At 46.8% G+C, this 23,764-nt stretch overlaps 1 protein-coding gene across 7 annotated transcripts in view; it reads left to right on the top strand.

Annotated features, from left to right (window-relative positions):
- lpar1 (lysophosphatidic acid receptor 1) overlaps nt 1–23,764 on the top strand; it is a 148,500-nt gene that overhangs the window by 62,031 nt on the left and 62,705 nt on the right. For all 7 annotated transcript variants that reach the window (XM_085992921.1, XM_085992874.1, XM_085992900.1 and 4 more), the window contains one exon: nt 7,449–8,193. In XM_085992921.1, the coding sequence (XP_085849047.1) occupies nt 7,458–8,193 (736 nt within the window). In that variant the 5' untranslated portion in view covers nt 7,449–7,457. The remainder of the gene's footprint in view (nt 1–7,448; nt 8,194–23,764) is intronic.

Genomic DNA, 23,764 nt, shown 5'->3' with positions numbered 1-23,764 from the left:
GGCTATTTTCACACATGCCCTTGAAAGCTACAGAGATTGTCTTGAAGATGTATACGGGGCAAAAAGTCTACCCCAAAGGAAAAATAAGGGTGAAAGTGATATATAAAGGCCAGGAAATACCTAAATATGTATCGCCAGATGGAGGACCACCACTGCTAGGACGTGAATGGATCCGGAAGATACAATTAGATTGGCATTCCATACAGGCACTGAAGGTTGAGGCCAAAAAGGATGACGACGTCACACCTGGACGACTGTCAAAAATGCTAACTGACGCAAAAGAAGTGTTCCAGGAGGGACTAGGAACACTAAAAGGAATAACAGCAACGATTAAAATAGAGGAAAATGCAAGCCCAAAGTTTCTGATGGCCAGACCAGTGCCTTATGCGATCAGACCAGCGGTTGAAGCAGAGCTGGAAGGGTTGGAGCATTCAGGAGTACTGTCCAAAGTGGACTGGAGTGAGTGGGCTACACCCATCGTTCCTGTAATGAAGAGGTCATTGAGTAATACGCCTGGGGAACCAAAGAAGGTCCGTATCTGTGGGGATTTTAAGGTGACAGTGAACCCAGTCCTTCACACGGTGCAATATCCACTTCCACGAATTGAGGATATTTTCGCCTCGCTATCTGGTGGTAAACGCTTCACCAAAATTGATCTAGCCCAGGCGTACTTGCAAATGGAGGTAGAAGAAGCTTCGAAACATTACCTTACGATCAACACTCATAAAGGTCTCTATCAATACAACCGGCTGGTGTTTGGAGTAGCCTCGGCTCCGGCTATCTGGCAAAGGGCGATTGGACGACATCTTGGTCACGGGCGAAAATGACGGTGATCACCTCGCCAACTTAGAGAATGTGCTCACCAGATTAAAGGAGTATGGGCTACGAGCTAATCTCCACAAGTGCAAGTTTTTCCAGAAACAGATCTCGTATTGCGGCCACGTCATCGATGAAGAGGGGTTACATAAGTCCCCTGACAAGATTGAGGCAGTAGTCAAGGCTCCAGCACCGGAAAATGTGTCACAACTGAGGTCGTTCCTCGGGCTGGTAAACTATTACCACAAGTTCTTACCAAATTTGTCTACGGTATTACACCCGCTGAACACCCTACTGCAAACAGGGGTACCATGGAAGTGGGATGACGAACGTAGACGAGCTTTCCAGAAGTGTAAAGAATTGATCACATCAAAAGAGGTGTTGGCCCATTTCAACCCAGCACTACCAATTCGTTTGGCATGTGATGCATCACCCTACGGCATTGGAGCGGTGCTGTCGCACAAATTCCCAGACGGTTTGGAGAGGCCAGTAGCCTTTGCGTCTCGGTCACTAACTTCAGCCGAGCGCAACTACGCCCAGATTGACAGGGAGGCCCTCAGCCTAGTATGGGGAGTAAAAAAATTCAACCACTATCTGCATGGGCAGAAGTTCACCTTGCTAACTGACCACCAACCACTTGTCTCCATCTTTAATCCTAAGAAGGGCGTGCCAGTAATGACTGCACAGCGGTTACAAAGGTGGTCCCTGTTTCTAGGGGCGAATCAATATGAAATAGAATATAAAGGCACGAAACAGTATGGGAACGCTGATGGGCTATCGCGCCTGCCACTGCCTACTGTGGAGGAAGCACCAGCAGTGGACCCTATCGAGATATTTTATTCGTCAATAATTGAATGATTGCCAGTAACAAACGCGGATATAGAGAAGGAGACCCGCAATGATCCGACGCTGTCACGGGCATATGAATTGATGGTGAGGGGATGGCCAACACACGGCGACTCACTGTTGCCAGCACACTCATCCAGAAGAGAACAGCTGTCAGTATGCTAGGGGACAGTGATGTGTGGATCCAGAGTGGTGATTCCACCCAAGTTAAGGGAGAGAGTGCTAAATGAGCTACATGAAGGTCATCTGGGGGGAGTGAAAATGAAAAGCCTTGCTAGGGCTTATGTGTGGTGGCCGGGAATCGATCAACAAATCGAAGACCTAACTAAGAGCTGCTTAGGATGCCAGAAGGTTCAAAATGCACCACCACATGCCCCTCTACACCCATGGGAGTGGTCCTCCTCTCCATGGCAACAGGTGCACATTGATTTCGCTGGTCCATTCATGGACTCAATGTTCTTCATAGCAGTGGATGCTCATTCAAAGTGGCCTGAGGTGATAAAGATATCTTCAACCACTACAGAGAAAACGATTGCAGTCCTACGGACCATATTTGCCAGAAACGGTTTGCCAGAGCAGATTTGCTCTGATAATGGACCACAGTTTGTGTCCGACGAGTTCCAAAAATTCATGGAAAGGAATGGGGTAAGGCATTACACATCCGCCCCGTATCATCCAGCCACCAATGGATTGGCTGACAGGTTCGTACAAACCTTTAAGAAGGCGATAAAGGCCATGTGTGACGAGGAAATTCCACTGCAGCATAAGATGGACAATTTCTTATTAGCCTACCGAAACGCGACACATGCAGTTACCAACCAGACCCCGGCCATGATGTTCTTTAACCGAAGGTTGAGATCTCGTCTGGACTTGCTCAGACCAAATGTGTGAAGAAATGTTGAGGACAAACAATTCCAGCACATCAATGAGAAGCCGACAAGGAGCTTCAATGTAGGGCAACCAGTCTTGGCCCGTGACTATCGAACAGAGAAGTGGCAACCCAGAACGATACGTACAAGGCAGGGGCCATTAATGTACACAGTGGATGTCGGGGAGAACATTGTGAGACGCCACGTCGATCAGATCTTAGCGTCACAGGAACGTGTCAACCCCGTGTCTCGAGTACCTGGGGATGAACCCGACATACCGGTAGCATCTACTTCAGACCCAGTAGCAGTGGAACCCGATGAACTACCCGATGAAAAGGGGTCAGAATCGCCTCTGCACCAAGAACAAGAACCTCTGGAAAGGCGCTATCCCGAAAGGGTCAGGAAGCCGCCCCAAAGACTGAATCTATAAATGGACTTTTGTTATTTAATGTACATGTAAAAATGTTAATTGTTAATTGAATATTAAGGGGGTATTATTAATCTAAAAGGGGAGGAATTGTAGTGTATGTGCTTTAAGTCAGAACTACTTTTTACTGCTCCTGTATACTGTAGTACCGGCAGTGACCACACCGGTATATAAGCTTTGCGCATGCCTCTGTACCCCCAGTCTAGAGATTACCCTCCTCCAGTAAAGATCTGTTATTTGTTAATGTACAGTATCCGTGTGATTATTTATCCACTGAACCACGGATCCAACAAACGGTTCATGGTATTTAATGAGAAATTCAAGGTGATGGGTATGAATATCATTTACGATAGTGTGAAGTCGTTTTTCTTCTCCCCTCCCCTGCTGTTATACTGTAAATGTGGCTAAGCCTGACACTGGAATGTAGCAGTGAGACTCCCCGTGAGAGGGAGTCTTTGTGGTGGGGGATGGAGAAATTCGATGCTTTGCACCTCCCGTTAGAGAGGGCGCTAATAGGGCGCAAATCAACTAGCGCCTGGGTGTGGTGCCTCTTGTGAAATTCAGCAGGAGGTTAGCGGCGGCGGTAACCGGTAGCGCCCTGCGGCGCTGCAGCTCCAGTGATGATGTCATCGCCATGTGCAGCGCCCCGCTTCTGCTCCGACTGCGAGCTTTGGTAGTGCCCCCTGACTTGCCGCCGGACGCTATGTCCAACAGCGTACTTGCGGCCGGGGTGGTGCAAATTAAAGGGGAGGTGCCGGGCGGCCATTTATGTTGCTGGCCACCTACCAGCACCTGCCCCCGTCGCTCTCCCCAGCCTCCTGTGAAGCCCCCCCCGCGGGGTGCCGGCTGCGCTCCGTGAGCCCGGCACTCCTGCGTGACGGGCTCTTTTGCTGGCACTCCGATCCCTGGTGGCCCAGCTGGGCCCCTCCCCTTTAACAAGGGGAGGGAGGCCTGCAGTACTGCGGCACGTAGCACCATGATATTCACTGGCAGCGCCCCAAGTGGGAGGGGGAGTGCTTCCAGTAGCACCCCGCTTCTCTCTTGGGGTGCTACCAGTGAATTTTGGGCATGGAGGCGCGAAGTTAGCGCCCCAAAGGGAGCGCGACCGAATTTTTCCCCCTTGCTCTTCTTTGCCTTGGAGTCAGTTCAGGCCTGTGCACCGGATTTACACTCCCAACTTAGCGTTGTTGTGAAGTGGTTTCAGCTTCATGCTGACAGGAAATTTGTCAAGTGCTAATGCACCATTAATGCAATGAATCGAGTGAAGTATCTGGCTGTGATAGTTTCTCAAAAGATCCTCAGTATTTTGTAAGCGTTGCAGAGTCGAGCAGAATATTGGAGTGTAAAAATAGATTTTCTACTATGTATGCAAGTCTAGGGATATGGTGTGCTGTATAAAGTAGAACCAAGAATGGAGAATTATGCCCACCTTTGGTCATTTACTTTGAATCTTATCCACTAGTGTACTTTTTCACCCCCCAAAACTGCAACAAAAATAGTCCCATATTTTGTCATTGAACCATGAGGGGAAGTTAAAGAAACTTGTATCTGTTTTCAGTGGGGAAAAGATCAAGGAGGAAATTTATTAAAATGAGTCAGTAAGTTAGACACGGGGTATTTTGCATGGAACCAATTTAGTAGAAATGGAATTCAATAAGCTGAAGCAACCAAGTCGATCCATAATTCCTTATTTGTCAATTTATGTAACAGACAGTTGCCTAATATGCAGTGTCTCCTCTGTGGCATTCAAAAGTGAACTGGCTTTTTGATTAACCTGGGAATACAGGCCAGTGAGCCTAACATCTGTGGTAGGGAAATTATTGGAAAAAATTCTGAGGGACAAAATTAGTCTCCACTTGGAGAGGCAAGGATTAATCGGGGATAGTCAGCATGGCTTTGTCAAGGGTAAATCATGTCTGACAAATCTGATTGAATTTTTCGAGGGGGTGACTAGGGGGGTGGATGAGGGAAATGCTGTGGATGTGGTTTACATGGACTTCAGTAAAGCTTTTGACAAAGTCCCGCATAGGAGAATGGTCAAGAAGGTAAGAGCCCATGGGATCCAGGGTGCCTTGGCGCGTTGGATCCTAAACTGGCTGAGTGGCAGGAGGCAGAGGGTGATGGTCGAAGGTTGCTTTTGTGACTGGAAGCCTGTGTCCAGTGGGGTACCTCAGGGATCGGTGCTGGGTCCCTTGTTGTTTGTGATCTACATAAATGATTTGGATGAGAATGTAAAAGGTATGATCAGTAAGTTCGCAGATGACACGAAAATTGGTGGGGTGGTAAATTGCGAGGAGGAAAGCCTCAGGCTACAGGACGATATAAACGGGTTGGTCAGATGGGCGGAAAAGTGGCAAATGGAATTTAACCCTGAAAAGTGCGAGGTGATGCATTTTGGACGGACAAATAAGGCAAGGGAATACACAATGAGTGGTAGGACCCTAGGAAGTACAGAGGGTCAGAGGGACCTTGGTGTACATGTACATAGATCCCTGAAGGCAGCGGAACAGGTAGATAAGGTGGTTAAAAAGGCATATGGGATACTTGCCTTCATTAGCCGAGGCATAGAATATAAGAGCAGGGAGGTTATGATGGAGCTGTACAAAACACTGGTGAGGCCACAGCTGGAGTACTGTGTGCAGTTCTGGTCGCCTCACTATAGGAAGGATGTGATTGCTTTGGAGAGGGTGCAGAGAAGATTCACCAGGATGTTACCTGGGATGGAGTGCCTCAGCTGTGAAGAGAGGCTGGACAGGCTGGGGTTGTTTTCCTTGGAGCAAAGAAGGCTGAGGGGGGACCTGATTGAGGTGTACAAAATGATGAGGGGCATAGATAGGGTAGATAAAGAGGAACTTTTCCCCTTAGTAGGGGGGTCAATAACAAGGGGGCATAGATTCAGGGTAAGGGGCAGGAGATTTAGAGGGGATTTGAGGAGGAACTTCTTCACCCAGAGGGTGGTTGGAATGTGGAACTCAATGCCTGAAAGGGTGGTAGAGGCAGGAACCCTCACAACATTCAAGAAGCATTTGGATGAGCACTTGAAATGCCATTGCATACAAGGCTATGGACCAAATGCTGGAAAATGGGATTAGACTGGACAGGGATGGATGGGCGGCGCAGACACGATGGGCCGAAGGGCCTCTTTCTGTGCTGTAAAACTCTATGACTCTAAACTCTATGACAGAGAAATTAGCTGTTTTCTTTTTACATTCTATAGCAAATGCTCTCTTGCTCCCACTTGAGTTTTTTTTTAAATTCATTCATGGGATGTGGGCGTCGCTGGCAAGGCCAGCATTTATTGCCCATCCCTAATTGCCCTTGAGAAGGTGGTGGTGAGCCGCCGCCTTGAACCGCTGCAGCCCGTGTGGTGAAGGTACTCCCACAGTGCTGTTAGGGAGGGAGTTCCAGGATTTTGACCCAGCGACAATGAGTGTTGTAGGGGAATCTCAATGGGAAGGCTGCGACAGGCTAAGTTTTTATGTGCCCATGAATTTTAGGGAGAGCAAGGGGCCAAATTTTCCTTGAAAAATAATGGCGAGTTCATGACGGAGCGGTGTAAATCGACCAGCGAGTTCAGGGGCTGAAGAGATACGCCATGAGTTGTGAATCTCCAGAACTTACTGGTCGATTTACACCGCTCCGCCGATTGTTTCGCACAACTGGCATCTCACCCTGAACCTCCCCGTTACTTTTAAGAACTTGCTGGATTTGCACATTAATTGCCTGTTAAACTCGCCACAGAAGGTTAGGGCTCATAACAATAGTGTAAATACCCTTTTAACGCCGTGATAATTGTTAATGCAATGCCAATCAACCTCTGGCCCAGAAAGGGAACAATTTAAACTGTTCAATCTGATTCCTGCAATTAGTAAGTTGGTGTTAGAGATTTTAAAAAGGTCAAATTAAATTTTTTTTACTGCTTTTTTTTTCTCAATCCAATCTTTCTCTCTCTCTTTACTTCTCTTTCTGTACCTGATTTGACTCTAATTCACCCCATTTCCTTCTCCGTCGTTCCTCTGTTTATTTCTTGATCCTTAAATGTCATTGGTCTAGGAAATACGCTGTTGGTCCCAGATGCTCTGTTGCACTCCGTTATCGGCTCGCAACTTCCCGCAACTTACGGCGCAAAAGTTTTTCGAGCTGAAAGGTGCAGGAAAAAAGTCTTAACTAATGGCACATGCCATGGGATGCCCCGCTCCAGCAAGATTTGGCCCATTAATTCCCTTGGCCAGACTGTGACATGGAGCAAGTGGTTTAGCTGAGATCTGTTCGCTTTCAGCAGGTCCTGGTCTCCAACAGATACATGTGGCACAATGATGCTCTAACAAGGGTGAAGGGGAAGAGAATGAAATCTGGCAATCTGGAAAACATTCAAAATTGTATTTGAAACCACACTACAAAGGTCAAAGGTGCAGTCTCCGGTGTAATGCAATTCAAATAATTGTTTATATCTTGCATTTAACACATTCTTCTTGTCATTCTTGACTTAGGCTGCCAAAATGGAAGAACAGTGCTACTACAATGAAACCATTGCCTTTTTTTACAACAACAGTAAAAAGCACCTTGCAACAGAATGGGATACAGTCAGCAAGCTTGTCATGGGCCTGGGCATCACCGTGTGCATCTTCATCATGCTTGCTAACTTGCTCGTTATGATTGCCATCTACGTGAACCGTCGCTTCCATTTCCCTATTTATTATTTGATGGCAAATTTAGCAGCCGCGGACTTCTTTGCAGGCCTGGCATATTTTTACCTCATGTTCAACACGGGACCCAATACCCGCAGGTTGACTGTGAGCACGTGGCTGCTCCGCCAGGGCCTGATAGACACGAGCCTCACCGCGTCGGTGGCTAACCTGCTGGCCATTGCCATTGAGCGGCACATAACGGTCTTCCGAATGCAGCTCCACACCAGGATGAGCAACCGGCGGGTTGTGGTGGTGATTGTGGTGATCTGGACCATGGCCATCGTCATGGGCGCGATCCCCAGCGTGGGTTGGAATTGCATCTGCGACATCAACATCTGCTCCACCATGGCTCCACTCTACAGCAGCTCCTATTTGGTATTTTGGGCCATTTTCAATCTGGTCACCTTCGTCGTCATGGTGATCCTGTACGCCCATATCTTTGTCTACGTGCGTCAGAGGACTATGAGAATGTCTCGCCACAGTTCGGGGCCGCGCAGAAACCGCGACACCATGATGAGCCTGTTGAAGACTGTTGCCATAGTGCTTGGTAAGTTTTTTTTCCCCCCTATTTGTGCACTGCAGATAGTTAATTGACGTTTATTGTTTGCTTTGTGTCACTGTTTCTTCCTTTCTGTCCTTGGAGTCTTCAGGTTAAGGTTTCACGCCTGACTTGTTGAACAACAATAAAACATAATGGCCCGTATTTTCCGATCGGAGGCTTCCTGCGTGCGGAGGCCGCCGATCTGGAAAAAATCTATGTCCTTACCTGAGGGCTCCAGAGGTCCGGCCATTTCTGCTCTGGGGCCTGTCCACGATGAAATGTGCAGGGCGTATGTATCCCAGGGGCGCAGGCGGTTTGCAAGCGTCCCTGGGATCGTGTGGGCCATGGGGAACCAATGGGAGAAGGGATTCCCACTTCATACTTTTGACAGCTTAGACCTGTCAAAAGTATGAATGGAGATCACTTCAAAAACACATCAAAACATTAAATATTTTTTTTTTAATCACGTTTTTAAAATTACATTAAATATTTTAAACAAATTAATTTTTTTGAACAAAAAAGTTTTTTATGGGGCTAAAAATAAACATACCTTTTTAAAAAGTATTTTTAATTATAAATGAATGAAAATTAAAAAAAAAAACTTTTAAAAACTTTTATGCTGGTAAAAGCCGGCCTTATGCTGCTTTTACCGGGCGTAAGAAAGGGATTTCAGCGGGCGTAGGTTCTGCAGAGGCATGCAATCTGTCAAGAGGATTCTGACCGATCGGAAATGCCGGTTTTCAGCGCATGTGCTTCGCGTGCCTGAAACCGGCACTTGCAAGGTCCCTATGGGTGTGTACACAGCCCCTACACCCCGTAGGCATCGGAAAATACGGGCCAATAAATTGAAGTTAGCAAGTTTTCACCTATCTAAAAATCAAGAAGTTTTTCCCCTTTTAATGCCCTTAACAAATGAGATGCGTGTTACAGGGCCACTTAACATTGCCCATGTGGCCCTTGAGGATGTATACTTCAATATTCCATTAGAAAAACATTTCCAGTGGCCAATTGCTTATCAACTTGTACATGACTTCTCATATCTGCTATCCTTCAACTTGCTCAACATAAACATTTCAGTGCAATCGAAGGAATGTGCAAATGTAATATGTTTTAGTAGTGTTTTGCCTTTTATTTTGCAGTCAGCTATCTGCTTGGTTGTAAGGAAGTGTGCTAAACCAGTGCCAATGACCCACGTTTGCTTGCCTCGCATCTGCTACCTGTATCCTAACTCACACCGAGTCCCATTCACCCATCACCCCTGTGCACACTTACCTACATTTGCTCCTGGTCCGGCAACGCCTCGATTTAAAAACTCTCATCCTTGTTTTCAAATCCCTTCATGTCCATGCCCCTCGCTATCTCTGTAACCTCCTCCAGCTCTACACCTTCCAAGATCGCTCAGTTCCTCCAAACCTGGCCGCTTGAGCATCCCTGATTTTATTCGCTCCACCAATGGCGGCCGTGCCTTCAGCTGCCTAGGCCCTAAGCTCTGGAATTCCCTCCCTAAATCTCACCTCTCTACCTCTCTCTCCTCCTTTTAAGACACTCCTTAAAACCTACCTCTTTGACCTCACCTTTCCTAATATCTCATGAGGCTCAGTGTCAAATTTTGTTTGATAGTCACTCTTGTGAAGCGTCTTGGGATGTTTTACTACATTAAAGGTGCTATATGAATGCAACTTTTTTGTTGTTGTTGTTGGCAAAGTTTTGCTTATAGCCTGGAGAGGATCTCCCTAACTATGGTTCTGAGTGTAGCTTTCCCTAGAAAGGTGACCGAGGGAGCTTGCATGAATTGCTGGGAGGCATATGTAGAATTGCTATGCTATTGTTTCCATTGAATGCTCCCGCTCCTGTTTATTAAATGTAAAATTGTCAGTGTAAGCAGTTTTTGTCTTCTGCCCACCACCCCTCCTTTTATCTGCCGGTTTACTCACATGCTCCTCCTTTCCTTAAGGTACTGGCTGCTTGGCTACAGTTCCAGCAACGAGCTGAAATGGCCTAGGCTAGTGAGTATTGGCAGATGGTGGGCATTAACATGGAGTTTGATCCAATCCTGGCTTCACCTGACATTCGCAATGTTATTCCTGCTGAGACCGCGGGGGTAGTGATCAGGAACGGGAACATGGGCTTTTTAAAAAATAGAATCCTGTTCCCTAACTCGAGGGCAATGAAAGTTAATTATAGTTCCCTACCACAGCTCCTGGTTGAGATCATTTAAGTTGGCACAGGCAGGGGATGGAACTTTGAACTTCCTGGTCTGTACAGCTCAACTATTGGTTTAATCAGCTGGAGCATTGGGAAAGGTTCCTGGGTATTCTTTTCGAAGTAGAACATGTCTCTGTAGGTGCAACCATGGATCCACTCACCCCATACTCTTTAGGTGGCTCAGTGGGTTGTGGGTTCAAGTCCCACTCCAGAGACTTGAGCACATAATCCAGGCTGACACACCAGTGCCAGTACCGAGGGAGTGCTGCACTGTCTGAGGTGCCGTCTTTTCGATGAGGCGTTAAAACGAGGCCCCTTCTGCCCCCTCAGGTGGATGTAAAAGATCCCATGGCACTATTTCGAAGAAGAGCAGGGGAATTCTCCCCAGTGCCCTGGCCGATATTTATCCCTCACCCCACATCACTAAAATAGATGATCACATTGCTGTTTGTGGGAGCTTGCTGTGCACAAATTGGCTGCTGCTTTTCCCTGCATTACAACAGTGACTACATTTCAAAAGTACATTGGCTGTGAAGCGCTTTGGGACATCCGGAAGTCGTGAAAGGCGCTATAGAATGCAAGTTCGTTCTTTTCTTACGTGCTCTATCTTTTTTTAAACATTGGTTTCATGAGATTTCTCTGAGTTCTGTGTATGTTCTATTTAATTATACAGAACAGTAGCACCAATTACTTGCATTTCCATAACACTCCTTGTGTAAGGAGAATGGCTGAATGATTTAATATGTCTTCACTGAGCAGGTGTAAAGAAGGGGCAAAAGAAAAGGTACAGAGTGGGGAGGCTGAAGGCATGGAAGAATTTTTGAGGCTTTTGATGTCCGAGACGGAGGTGGCAACGTAGAGGGATTTGGGGCGAGATTTGGAGTTCGGAGGTGTAATGGTTGAATGGAGGGACCGAGAACAGAAGGACAGCAATCCAGTGCGAGAGGAGTAGAGGGTATGTGCAGGAATATCCAAATTGAGGTTGCTGCCGTGGAGCTTTTTACAGACAAAGAGATTTAGGGAGAGGGGGAATGATGAGAAATCCAGAGTCAGAGGAATGGCCTGCTCCTGTTCCTATGTTCCTACGAATGGAGCACTGAAGAAGGTTTACTGGGCTGGAGGAACTTGCAGGGGTAAGGCTTGACAGGACCTTGGAGAGATATGTAGATAATTATTTGAAATTTTAACATGTTGGCAGATGGGGAAGGGTAGCCAGTGAAAATGAGCGAGGACAGGGTGATAATCAAGCAGGACTTCACATGTGTAGTAGTGGAGTCTGGAAGTGACAGGGTAGCAGGGTTTTAGTGATGGAGGAACTAAAGTAGAGGGTGAGGCAGACAGTGCTCTGTAAGTAAGTGGCCCTGGTGGTGGATAAGATGTGGGATTTAAAGCTTCACTGACTCTTAACAGGACAACAAGGTTGAGAATGATCTGGGCCAATCCGTGGCTGCCTGGAGAGGGAGTTGGAATCGGTGGTGTGGGAGTGGAGTTTGTGGTGGGGCTTGAATGTAAGGAAGGCATTGCCACCCTGCTGGGGTATAGTGTTATGGGCATCCATCCTCTGCTACCTTGCTAAAGTGGGCTTTTCATGTGTGAATCTTGACTAAATCTTTGCAGGCTTATTGACCACAGGGTGGGGGAGGGGGACATAGCTGAGCACTGGTGACTTTGCCAAATAGCTACATGTACATTTCCAGCAGGGTTTGCTGGATAGTGGTCACCAGTCGGAACACTGCTAACTTTTTAAATTCTTCCACCACCAGCAGCCCCCCCAGCCAACCTGCCTAGTCTAGGGGTGCTATGGCCAATTGTAGTGCCCTGACCCCCCTGACTCAGCAAAGACCAGGAATTGAACCGGAGTCCATTCTGGTCTGTATGGTTTAACTACTCACTAGATAAACTTGTTTTGCCTGTAGGGAGCTATGATTGAGGGAATTGAGAGTGGGAGCCAGAAAAAGATTTCTTAGTTTAAAATAAAAAAGTAATTTAAACTAACAGAGAACGAGGCATTATTTTTTTTTTAATGAGGCCAATACCAGAACTGAGAGGTTATAACTATCAGGAAAGACTGAACAGGCTGGGGCTCTTTTCTCTAGAAAAGAGAAGACTGAGAGGTGACCAGTAGAGGTCTGTAAAACGATGAAGAGTTTGATAGGGTAGATGTAGAGAAGATGTTTCCACTTGTGGGGGAGTCCAAAATTAGAGGCCATAAATATAAGATAGTCACTAATAAATCCAATAAAGAATTCAGGAGAAGTATCTTTACTCAGAGAGTGGGGAGAATGTGGAACTCGCTACCACATGGAGTAGTTGAGGCGAATAACATAGATGCATTTAAGGGGAAGCTAGATAAGTACATGGGGGAGAAAGGGATAGAAGGATATGTTGATAGGGGGAGATGAAGAGGGGTGGGAGGAGGCTCATGTGAAGCATAAACACCAGCATAGACCAGTTGGGCCGAATGGCCTGTTGCTATGCTGTAAAGTCTATATAATTCCATATATTATTCTGACACGATAACACAAATCTAGAGGGTATCCCAAGCAGGGTATCCAAAGGTTACAGATTAGAACACTTAGAGCAGAGAAGGTTAAGGGGAGATTTAATAGAGGTGTTCAAAATCATGAAGGGTTTTGTTAGAGTAAATAAGGAGAAACTGTTTCCAGTGGCAGAAGGGTCGGTAACCAGAGGACACAGATTCACAGTAATTCGCAAAAGAACCAGTGGCAAGATGAGGAGAAATATTTTTTAGACAGCGAGTTGTTGTGATCTGGAATATGCTGCCTGAAAGGGGGTGAAAGCAGATTCAATAGTAACTTTCAAAAGGGAACTTGATAAATACTTGAAGGGGAAACATTTGCAGAGCTATGGGGAAAGAGCAGGGGAGTGGGACTAATTGGAGAGCTCTTTCAGAGAGCCGGCACAGGCATGATGGGCCGAATCTTACAGAATCTTTGGTCGGAAGTAACTAGCATTCTGCCCTGAGACAGGACAAATCAATCGTCAGAGTGCAGGAAGGATACAAGACCATTTCCCAATTAAATCTCTGGTAGTTTGTGGGTACTACATGAGGGAGCAAGGAATAGAAGGACATGTTGATAGTGAGATGAAGAGGGGTGGAAGGAGGCTCGTGTGGATCATAAACACCGGCACTGACCTGTTGGGCCGAATGGCCTGGTTCCATGCTGTAAATTCTATGTTATTCTAGGAATTGCAGAATAAAGCTTCATAGTAGATTTTCTGAGTCCATCTTGTTGTCAATATTGAAGTTTGAGGCTAAAACAACAGAACAAATTCAGTATGCAGATATTAGTTAAGTCATCTTCTGGTCTTGGTCCAAAAGTGATTAAAGGAATTGCTGTTTCCTTTACCATTTGTTATCAGTTTGGCAAATGCCTAGTACTGTGGGGCAGTGTCCTGCATCATCGTCTCTGAGCTTGCACAACAACAACTTCTGTCAGAAGTTTCAAAAACAGCTCTCTTTGTTTGTCAATGTGATGAAAGAAACGCCTTTCATTTTAGAAGAATTGTTATTTGGTGCAGGACGGTGACACACTGGGATATCTGTTTGTCCTCACAGCACTGTTGTAGATCAGTTCATTGGCACATTTGGAGACACAGCAGCTTTCAGACTGTTAACGCTGGGAAAGACTGGAAGCTTACTTAGCACAGTGTCCTTGCAACAGTTCTGTTTGTTGTCTTACCTGAGCTTTCTGTTTTTCTAACAGGCGCTGATTTAGTGAACAAAGCTTTCATTCCAATTTGCAGTTTGGAGTTGTTAACCCACATTTTCCCTTTGTACACAGATAAAAAAGAAAGGCTTCCAGGATTGCATATTCTTAGACAGGCTCGTGTTTAATGCGCATCAGTGATGGTTTGATGGCTGCAAACATTAATGTCCCTGATATCAGTAAGATTAAGATGGACTTAAATGACGTATGTTCTGTGCTTTCCTCAGGGTCCCGATGGCTTATGCTGATTTCATTTTGTTTAACGCCCGTTTTTTAACATTCTGCCATATGCGAATGAGATTCTCGGGAAATTCCAGCGTAAATTCCTGCCAGCAGGACCAGTGCAAAATGGACATAAATCTCAGCACATTTTTGCATGACGAGGATATTCTGGGCCCATGGTCACCCAAGCAATTAGATTGAACATTGCTAGCTGTTGGTTCAGATCATCTGCCTTTTTAGAAACGTGGCATTTTAACCTGTCTTAACACTGCATGTACTGAAATGTGAGCGAAGTACACACTTTAGAGTGATGTGAGCTGCCAATGCTAAATTGTAATGATGGCTCTGTGTCATTCTGTACTTGGGCCTGTCATAGCTCTCAGCTCCTGTAGGTAATGCACTGGCAGATCTCAGAAGGCTGGTTACATTTTTAATGTTAGTGAAGAGCTTAAAGCGGGGGAGCTTTTGAAACTTTACATATAACATTTTAAAAAGATGGCTTTTTGCAAAAATAACAACACCAACTTGCATTTATATAGCGCCTTTAATGTAGTAAAACGTCCCAAGGCGCTTCACAGGAGCTTTAGCAAACAAAGTTTCACACCGGGCCATATCAAGCAATATTAGGACAGGTGACCAAAAGCTTGATCAAAGAGGTAGGTTTTAAGGAGGGACTTAATGGAGGAGAGAGAGATGGAGAGGTTTAAGGAGCGAATGTGACTGTGACCGTGGTAAACTATCCCTCCTCGTCCTTCTCGACCTGTCTGCAGCCTTTGACACGGCTGACCACTCCATCCTCCTCCGTCCACCAGCTGGGTGGGCCTGCCCTCGCCTGGTTCCAGTCTTATCTATCCAGTCGTAGCCAGAGAATCACTGGCAATGGCTTCTCTTCCCGCTCCCGCACCGTTACCTCTGAGGTCCCCCAAGGATCTATCCTTGGCCCCCTCCTATTTCGCATCCAGATGCTGCCCCTTGGCGACATCATCCGAAAGCACAATGTCAGTTTCCACATGTACACTGACGACACTCAGCTCTACCTCACCACCACCTCTCTGGACCCCTATACCATCTCTAAATCACACTGCTGGTCCAACATTCAGCGCTGGATGAGCAGAAATTTCCTCCAACTAAACATTGGGAAGACCGATGCCATTGTTTTCAGTCCCTGCCACAATCTTCATTCCCCAACGACTGACTCCCTCCCTCTTCCTGGCAACTGCCTGGGGCTGAACCAGACTGTTCGCAACCTTGGTGTAATTTTTGACCCCGAAATGAGCTTCCGACCACCTATCTGCACCATCACCAAGACCGCCTACTTTCACCTTGGTAACATCGCCTGAATCCACCATGCTTCAGCCCATCTGCTGCTGAAACCCTCATCCATGCCTTTGTTACCTCTAGACTTGACTATTCCAATGTTCTCCTGGTCGGCCTCCCATCTCCCACCCTCCATAAACTTGAGCTCATCCAAAAACTCTGCTGCCTGTACACTAACTCACACCAAGTCCCGTTCACCCATCACCAAGTCCCGTTCACCCATCACCAAGTCCCGTTCACCCATCACCAAGTCCCGTTCACCCATCACCAAGTCCCGTTCACTCATCACCCCTGTGCTCACTGACCTACATTGGCTCCCGGTCCGGCAACACCTCAGATTTAAAACTCTCATCCTTGTTTTCAAAACCCTCCATGACCTCGTCCCTCCCTATCTCTGTAATCTCCTCCAGCCCTACAATCCTCCGCGATCTCTGCACTCCTCCAATTCTGGCCACTTGTGCATTCCTGATTTTCATTGCTCCACCTTTGGCGGCCGTACCTTCAGCTGCCTGGGCCCTAAGCTCTGGAATTCCCTCCCGAAACCTCTCCGCCTCTCTACACCTCTCTCTGACCAAGCTTTTGATCCTAATATCTCCTTACGTGGCTCTGTGCCACATTTTGTCTGATTGCGCTCCTGGGAAGCACCTTGGAACGTTTTACTACATTAAAGGCACTATATAAATACAAGTTCTTGTTGATGACTGTTTGTTTATTTTTAACTTGCTAATTATCTTTCAGAAACAGCCTTTTTTTAAATACTACCAAGTCACTTTATATTTTCTCCTGACAAGACTTATCATTCTCTTGCCTTATTTGTTAAACTTAATCTACCAACCCTTTCATTGGTAAGGGGAGGAGTGACCTGTACCAAGGGGACGGTCTACACCTGAACTGTGAGGGAGCCGATGTCCTCGGGGTAATATTTTCTAGGGCGGTTCGGGAGGATTTAAACTAATTTGGCAGGGGGATGGGAACCTAGGTAGTGGAAAAGAGGGAAGTCATATGAAGTCAGAAATAGATGGTAGAAAGGTGAGAAGCAATAAGCAAAGGAGAGAAACACAAAGGGCCAAACTAATTCATAATGAGAGTGTGAAAAAAGCAAGCCTGAAGGCTTTGTATCTTAATGCTAGAAGCATTAGGAACAAGGTGGATGAATTAGTTGTGGAAATAGAGGTAAACAAGTATGATTTGATTGGGATTACAGAAACGTGGCTGCAGGGTGGGCAAGGCTGGGAACTTAACATCCAGGGATATACAATATTTAGGAAGGATCGGCAAAAAGGTAGGGGAGGTGGGGTAGCATTGCTGGTAAAGGAGGGGATTAATGCAATGGAAAGGAAGGATATTAACTCGGATGAAACGGAATCTGTATGGGTAGAAATGAGAAATAGCAAGGGGAGGAAAACGTTAGTGGGTGTGATATATAATCCTCCAAATAGTAATATGGAGGTGAGGGAAGGCATAAAAAGGGAAATTAGAGAAGCGTGCGATAAGAGCACAGCTGTCATCATGGGTGACTTTAATTTACATATTGATTGGACTACCCAAATTAGTAAAAATTCTGAGGAGGAGGAATTCCTGGAATGTTTTCGGGACGGTTATCTGGACCAATATGTCGAGGAGCCGACTCGAGATCAGGCCGTTTTAGACTGGGTATTGTGCAATGAGAAGGGACTTATCAGCAATCTTCTTGTACGAGGCCCCTTGGGTCAGAGCGATCATAATATGATCGAGCTCTCAGTCGAGATGGAGAGTGAGGAAATTGAATCAGAGACTAAGGTCCAGAACTTAAATAAAGGGAATTACGAGGGTATGAGACGGGAATTGGGTAAGATTGATTGGGTGGTGTTTCTGGGGGGATTGACAGTGGATAGACAATGGCAAGCATTCAAAGATAGAATGGAAGAATTCCAGAACATGTTTATACCGGTTTGGCATAAAAATAAACCTAAAAAGGTGACTCAACCGTGGATAACGAGGGAAATTAGGGACAGCATAAAATCAAAAAAAAGGGCATATCAACTGGCAAAAAAAAGCACCAGACCGGAAGATTGGGGGCAGTACAGGATACAGCAAAAGAGGACAAAGGGATTAATCAGGAAGGGGAAAATAGAATACGAAAGTAAACTTGCAGCAAACATAAAGACAGACTGCAAAAGCTTTTATCGGTATATCAGGAGGAAAAGACTGGTAAAATCCCAAGTCGGTCCCTTGCAGTCCGATTCGGGAGAATATATAATGGAGAATAAGGAAATGGCAGACCAATTAAACTCATACTTTGGTTCTGTATTCACAAAGGAGGACACAAATAACCTCCCAGGAATATCGGCAAACATAGGGACTAATGAGAGGGAGGAGCTGACAGAAATTAGTATCTCTAGGGATATGGTGTTGGGTAAGTTGAGGGGACTGAAGGCCGACAAATCCCCGGGGCCTGATAAACTACATCCTAGGGTACTTAAGGAGGTGGCCCTGGAGATAGCAGATGCTCTAAGGATCATCTTCCGGAACTCCATTGACTCGGGAACAGTACCCGTGGATTGGAGGGTAGCTAATGTTACCCCAATATTTAAAAAGGGGGGTAGAGAGAAAGCAGGGAATTATAGACCAGTAAGCCTTACATCGGTTGTGGGCAAAATGCTAGAGTCCATTATTAAGGATAAAATAGCGGAGCACTTGACAAATGGGGAAAGGATCGGACAGAGTCAACATGGATTTACAAAGGGTAAATCGTGTTTGACTAATCTGCTGGAATTTTTTGAGGAAGTAACTGGTAAAATAGATGGGGGAGAGCCAGTGGATGTGGTGTACCTTGACTTCCAGAAAGCCTTCGATAAGGTTCCACACAAAAGATTATCATGCAAAATTAAGGCTCATGGAATTGGGGGCAAAGTATTAACGTGGATAGAGAACTGGCTGGCGGATAGAAAACAGAGAGTTGGAATAAACGGCTCGTTTTCGGAGTGGCAGGCAGTGACCAGCGGGGTGCCGCAAGGATCTGTCCTGGGACCCCAGCTGTTCACAATATATATAAATGATCTGGATCAGGGAATTGGATGCAATATTTCCAAATTCGCTGACGACACTAAACTAGGAGGAGGGGTGGGCTCTGATGAGGATGTCAGGAGGCTACAGTGCGATTTGGACAGGTTGGGGGAATGGGCGGATACGTGGCAGATGCACTATAATGTGGATAAATGCGAGGTTATCCACTTTGGGGGTAAAAACAGGAGGGTAGATTATTATCTAAATGGCAATAGATTGGGAGATGGGGAAGTGCAGAGGGACCTGGGTGTTCTTGTGCACCAGTCACTGAAGGAGAGCATGCAGGTGCAACAGGCGATTAAGAAGGCAAATGGTATGTTGGCCTTCATATCAAGGGGGTTCGAGTATAGGAATAGGGATACCTTACTACAGCTGTACAAGGTGCTGGTGAGACCGCATCTGGAGTATTGTGTACAGTTTTGGTCGCCCCATCTGCGGAAGGATGTTCTTGCCATGGAAAGAGTGCAACGGCGATTCACCAGGCTGATACCTGGAATGGCGGGAATGACCTACGAAGAGAGATTAAATAGTTTGGGCTTGTACTCACTGGAGTTTAGAAGATTGAGAGGGGATCTCATCGAAACATATAAAATTATGGCAGGCCTGGACAGGCTGAATTCAGAGAGAATGTTTCCAATGGCCGGGGAGCACAGAACCAGGGGCCACAGTCTAAAAATAGCGGGCAAATCATTTAAAACAGAGATGAGGAAGAATTTCTTCACTCAAAGAGTGGTGAGCCTGTGGAATTCCCTGCCACAGAGGGCTGTGAAGGCTAATTCAATAAATATTTTCAAGAGAGAATTGGATATATTTCTGAAGGCTAAGGGGATTAAGGGTTACGGAGAAAAGGCGGGGACGGGGTACTGAACTGGTAAGATCAGCTATGATCTCAGACGAAGATCAGCCATGATCTCATTGAATGGCGGAGCAGGCTCGAAGGGCCGAATGGCCTACTCCTGTTCCTATCTCTATGTTTTCTATGTTTGTTAAACTTAATCTACCAACCCTTTCATTGGTAAGTATTTCTAAGAACAGTATTCAAAGCGGTTATTTACAGGCATTTCTAGTGAGCATGCGATGAAGGTTGAAGATCATGTGCTTGCTGCAGTTTCAGAGTAGTACCCACAAACTACCAGGAACTTCATTGTGGTATGGTCATGCATTCTTCCTGCGCTCTGACACTTGATTAGTCCTATCTCAGGGCAGAATGCTAGTTACTTCCGACCAAAGATTATTTAAGAACCACAAGTCATAGAACCGTAGAATGATGCAAAACAGAAGGAGGCCATTCAGCCCATCGTGCCTGTGCTGGCTCTTTGAATGAGCTATCCAATTAGTCCCACTCCCCCTGCTCTTTCCCCATAGCCCTGCAACTGTTTCCCCTTCAAGTATTTATCCAATTCCCTTTTGAAAGTTACAATTGAATCTGTTTCCACCGCCCTTTCAGGCAGAGCATTCCAGATCATCACAACTCGCTGCGTAAAGAAATTTCTCATCTTGCCGCTCGTTCTTTTGCTAATTACTGAGAATCTGTGTCCACTGGTTACCGACTCTACTGCCACTGGAAACAGATTCTCCTTATTTACTCTTAACAAAACCCTTCATGATTTTGAACACTTCTAGTAAATATCCCTTTAACCTTCTCTGCTCTAAGTGTTCTAATTTGTAATCTTTTGATACCCTTCTTGGGATACCCTTCAGTTTCAGAGTACTTATATAGAATTACATAGACATTGCAGCATAGCAATAGGTCATTGGGTCCAATGGGTCTATTCAGATGTTTATGCTCCACCTGAGCCTCCTCCCACCCCTCATCTTCTCACCCTCTCAACATATCCTTTTATTCCTTGTTCCCTTATATACTTATCTAGCTTAAATGCGTTTATGCTATTCGCCTCAATTACTCTATGCGATAGTGAGTTACACAGTCTGACCACTCCCTGGGTAAAGGAGTTTCTCCTGAATTCAATGTTGGAATTATTAGTGACTATCTTATATTTATGACCGCTAGTTTTGGACACCCTCCTAACTGTTGCCAATGTGACATTGGGGTCGTTGAGTTTCCTCTGCATTCCACCGTAACCCAACCCAGTGCTACGCTTGCGGATTGTGTGAAGGCAGGTGGGGCGAGGGAAGAGAACAGATGAGACCCCAGTTTCTAGTTTTGCTTTCCTTTTTCTTCAGCAAACATCCCTGGAGGGGAGGGGAGGGGGTGGAGAGAAGTGTGATGTGAAATGGTTCGCCATTGGCTGTCGATGGGAGTAAATTGCAAAGAGCTTTGGCAAAAAATGTGATTGGTAAAACACTTGAGGTGGTGTTAAATTGTTTGGCTGGTCCTGAAACCGTGTTGGCATCAATTGCTACTAATTTCTAGGATGTAGACATTGGCACATGGCCAATATAGTTTGCTGCCATGTCACAGTTAGCACAGTGTTACATTTTCTTTCTAGCCTGGATTTTGAACAGTGTGGAGCTGTTGTGAAACATCTTTAAATGAGACTTGTTGACTTTGTTTTTTTGTTAGTGCTTTGCCAGGTATTGCTGGTTCTGTTCACAGTAAAACCACTTGTTCATTGATTTGGTTTACAGGCCAAAAAAAAAGGTCATAAATTCATGAATCAGTGGTGCTGTATGTAGCTGAGCATGCGGGGCTGAAAAATTACCAATCTGAACTGATTACCTGTGACTTGAGGCTTGCATTACACTTTTAATGCTATAGCAGAGGTTTTGTGTTTTTTTAATGAAGGATGATGTATTTTTCACTGGAGAGCAGCTTTTTTTATTCAAGTTTTGGTAGCCAACGGGGTGTTTGATATGTTTTAGTAACCGTGTACAAATGGTCCCCTTGGGAACCCTGGGGCAGGTAAAAGGAGGCGAGGAGGACTGAATCCATCAGCTAAGTGCCTTTTACAGTACTGCTTGTGGGTCAGCAGGAGCAGGAGTGTTTCCTCCAGGCCCAACAAATGAACCCTGTAATCTCCCCCCCACCCCCACCTCCACGATCTGCCCCCGCGATCTCCCCCCCCCCCCCCAGTCCCCCCCATGATCTGTCATCTTCCCTGCCCCCCTCCCCTGCCTCACCTCCACGATCTGCCCCCACGATCTCTCCCACCCCCACGATCTGTCATCTTCCCAGCCCGCCCATGATCACCTCCCCCTCTCCCCACAACCACGCTCTACCTCACCCTCCCCAACCCCCATCACTAAAGCTACCTACTCCCGGGCTGTGGCCTTGTGTTGCAGGCTCCTGTGTCGGACAGGCAGCCATGCCTGTCATTAAAGCTGGCTGTCGGGCGGAGAACCCGGGGAAAAAAATTCACACATGCCCTGGAGTTAAAACTCCACGGCATTTGGGGAAACCTGCACTTCCGGGTTTCCCGACCATAACTCCCCCTACCCCAACCCCACCCCTGCTCCGAAACCTCACCCCAGTCAATATTGGGGCCATGGTTTCCCTTCATAGTTCCTCCACCTACAAGAAGTAATTGTACAAGGCCTAAAGAGTTTACAAAAAAACCATTGCATCACTGTCATGTGACCCGATAGAATGACCTATTCCATCAAATCATCGCTCTCTCATTTGTTAACCTTTAATTTTTGGGATATTTCTGGAACATTCTCTGTGCAGTATAGCCCAGCGTCAGGGGCTTTACTGAGGCCAAACCATTTATTGCAGCTGCTTGCACCAATAGTGATGGATGCTCCCAAGCCCATCACAGGAGCTATCCTGATAATGGAACCGTGTCCAGTGAGTTGAAATTGGCTCGGATTTTGCGGTCAGCGGTGAACATACGGGGTGCTTGCCATTCATCGCACTTGCCCACTGACTTTCTGTAGGTTTCTACACTGAGAGAAAACAGCACGGCGCCCTCTACAGGAAATCTGGGACCTGTGTGAACAGGGAAAGCAACAGTGCATCTCCTCAACCAATCAGACTGAAGAATCCTCACTGAGACTCACGGGCCGAAATTTTCTCAAGGGAGGTGGGTTAGGTACAGGGGGCCTCCGAGGTGGGTGGGAAACCGGGGAGGCCGGGTTTCCCTTGGATTCCCACCCGCCTCTCAATCTGGTAGGTAGGCCTCAGATGTGAGGGGTCGGTCCGGGGGCATGGTCGGGAGGGGTGGTGGGGTGGGGGGCGTTGATGATCGGCATGGTCGGGGAATCGGGGTGGGGGGGGGGGGGTTTGGCCGGCGATCTGCCGGAGATTGGGTGGAGGTCGGGGATTGGGAGGGGATTGAATGATTGGCAAGAGGTCGGGGATTGGGGGTGGGGTTGGAGGATTGGCAGGAGGTCGGGGATTGGGAAGGGGTTGGAGGATAGGCAGGAGGTCGGGGATTGGAGGATTGGCAGGAGGTCGGGGATTGGGAAGGGGTTGGAGGATAGGCAGGAGGTCGGGGATTGGGAAGGGGTTGGAGGATAGGCAGGAGGTCAGGGATTGGGAGGGGGTTGGAGGATAGCCAGGAGGTCGGGGATTGGAGGATTGGCAGGAGGTCGGGGATTGGGAGGGGGTTGGAGGATAGGCAGGAGGTCAGGGATTGGGAGGGGGTTGGAGGATAGCCAGGAGGTCGGGGATTGGAGGATTGGCAGGAGGTCGGGGATTGGGAGGGAGTTGGAGGATTGGCAGGAGGGAGGGGATTGGAGCTCTTCATTGCTCCTAAAACATTTCAAATTCTACTTTAAAAGCCTTCTACTTTTGCCTACCATCTCTCCTTCCCATTTCACTTACTTTAAGATACTTAGGGCTAGATTTTCAGTATAGACAGTTTTGGGGCGCTAAGCTTAGCGCCCGCCCGAAGTTATCGCCCGCCCCAAAGTAGCGCCCCGTTGCCGGAAATTCAGTGGCTTCGCCCTAAGAGGTTGGTGGAGCGCTAAAAGAGGCGTTCCACTAGTATCTTTAGGCGCTAAGCCGGCGGTGGAGAGCGCAACACCCGAGCTCGGGCGCAGCGCACGGCAGACACTCTGGTGCCAGTGAGCTCTTAAAGGGGAAGGGTGCATGTATTTTTTTCAAATGCAAAGTCTGGGGAGAAACGGGAGGAGGAGGAGGAGGAGGACATAAA

Source organism: Somniosus microcephalus, chromosome 1 (genome assembly GCF_052327205.1).
Source record: "Somniosus microcephalus isolate GS21.2 chromosome 1, FLI_Smic_1.0, whole genome shotgun sequence".
Taxonomy (NCBI): domain Eukaryota; kingdom Metazoa; phylum Chordata; class Chondrichthyes; order Squaliformes; family Somniosidae; genus Somniosus; species Somniosus microcephalus.
Note: the sequence above shows the minus strand (reverse complement) of the source record. Positions and strands in the feature narration are given on the sequence as shown.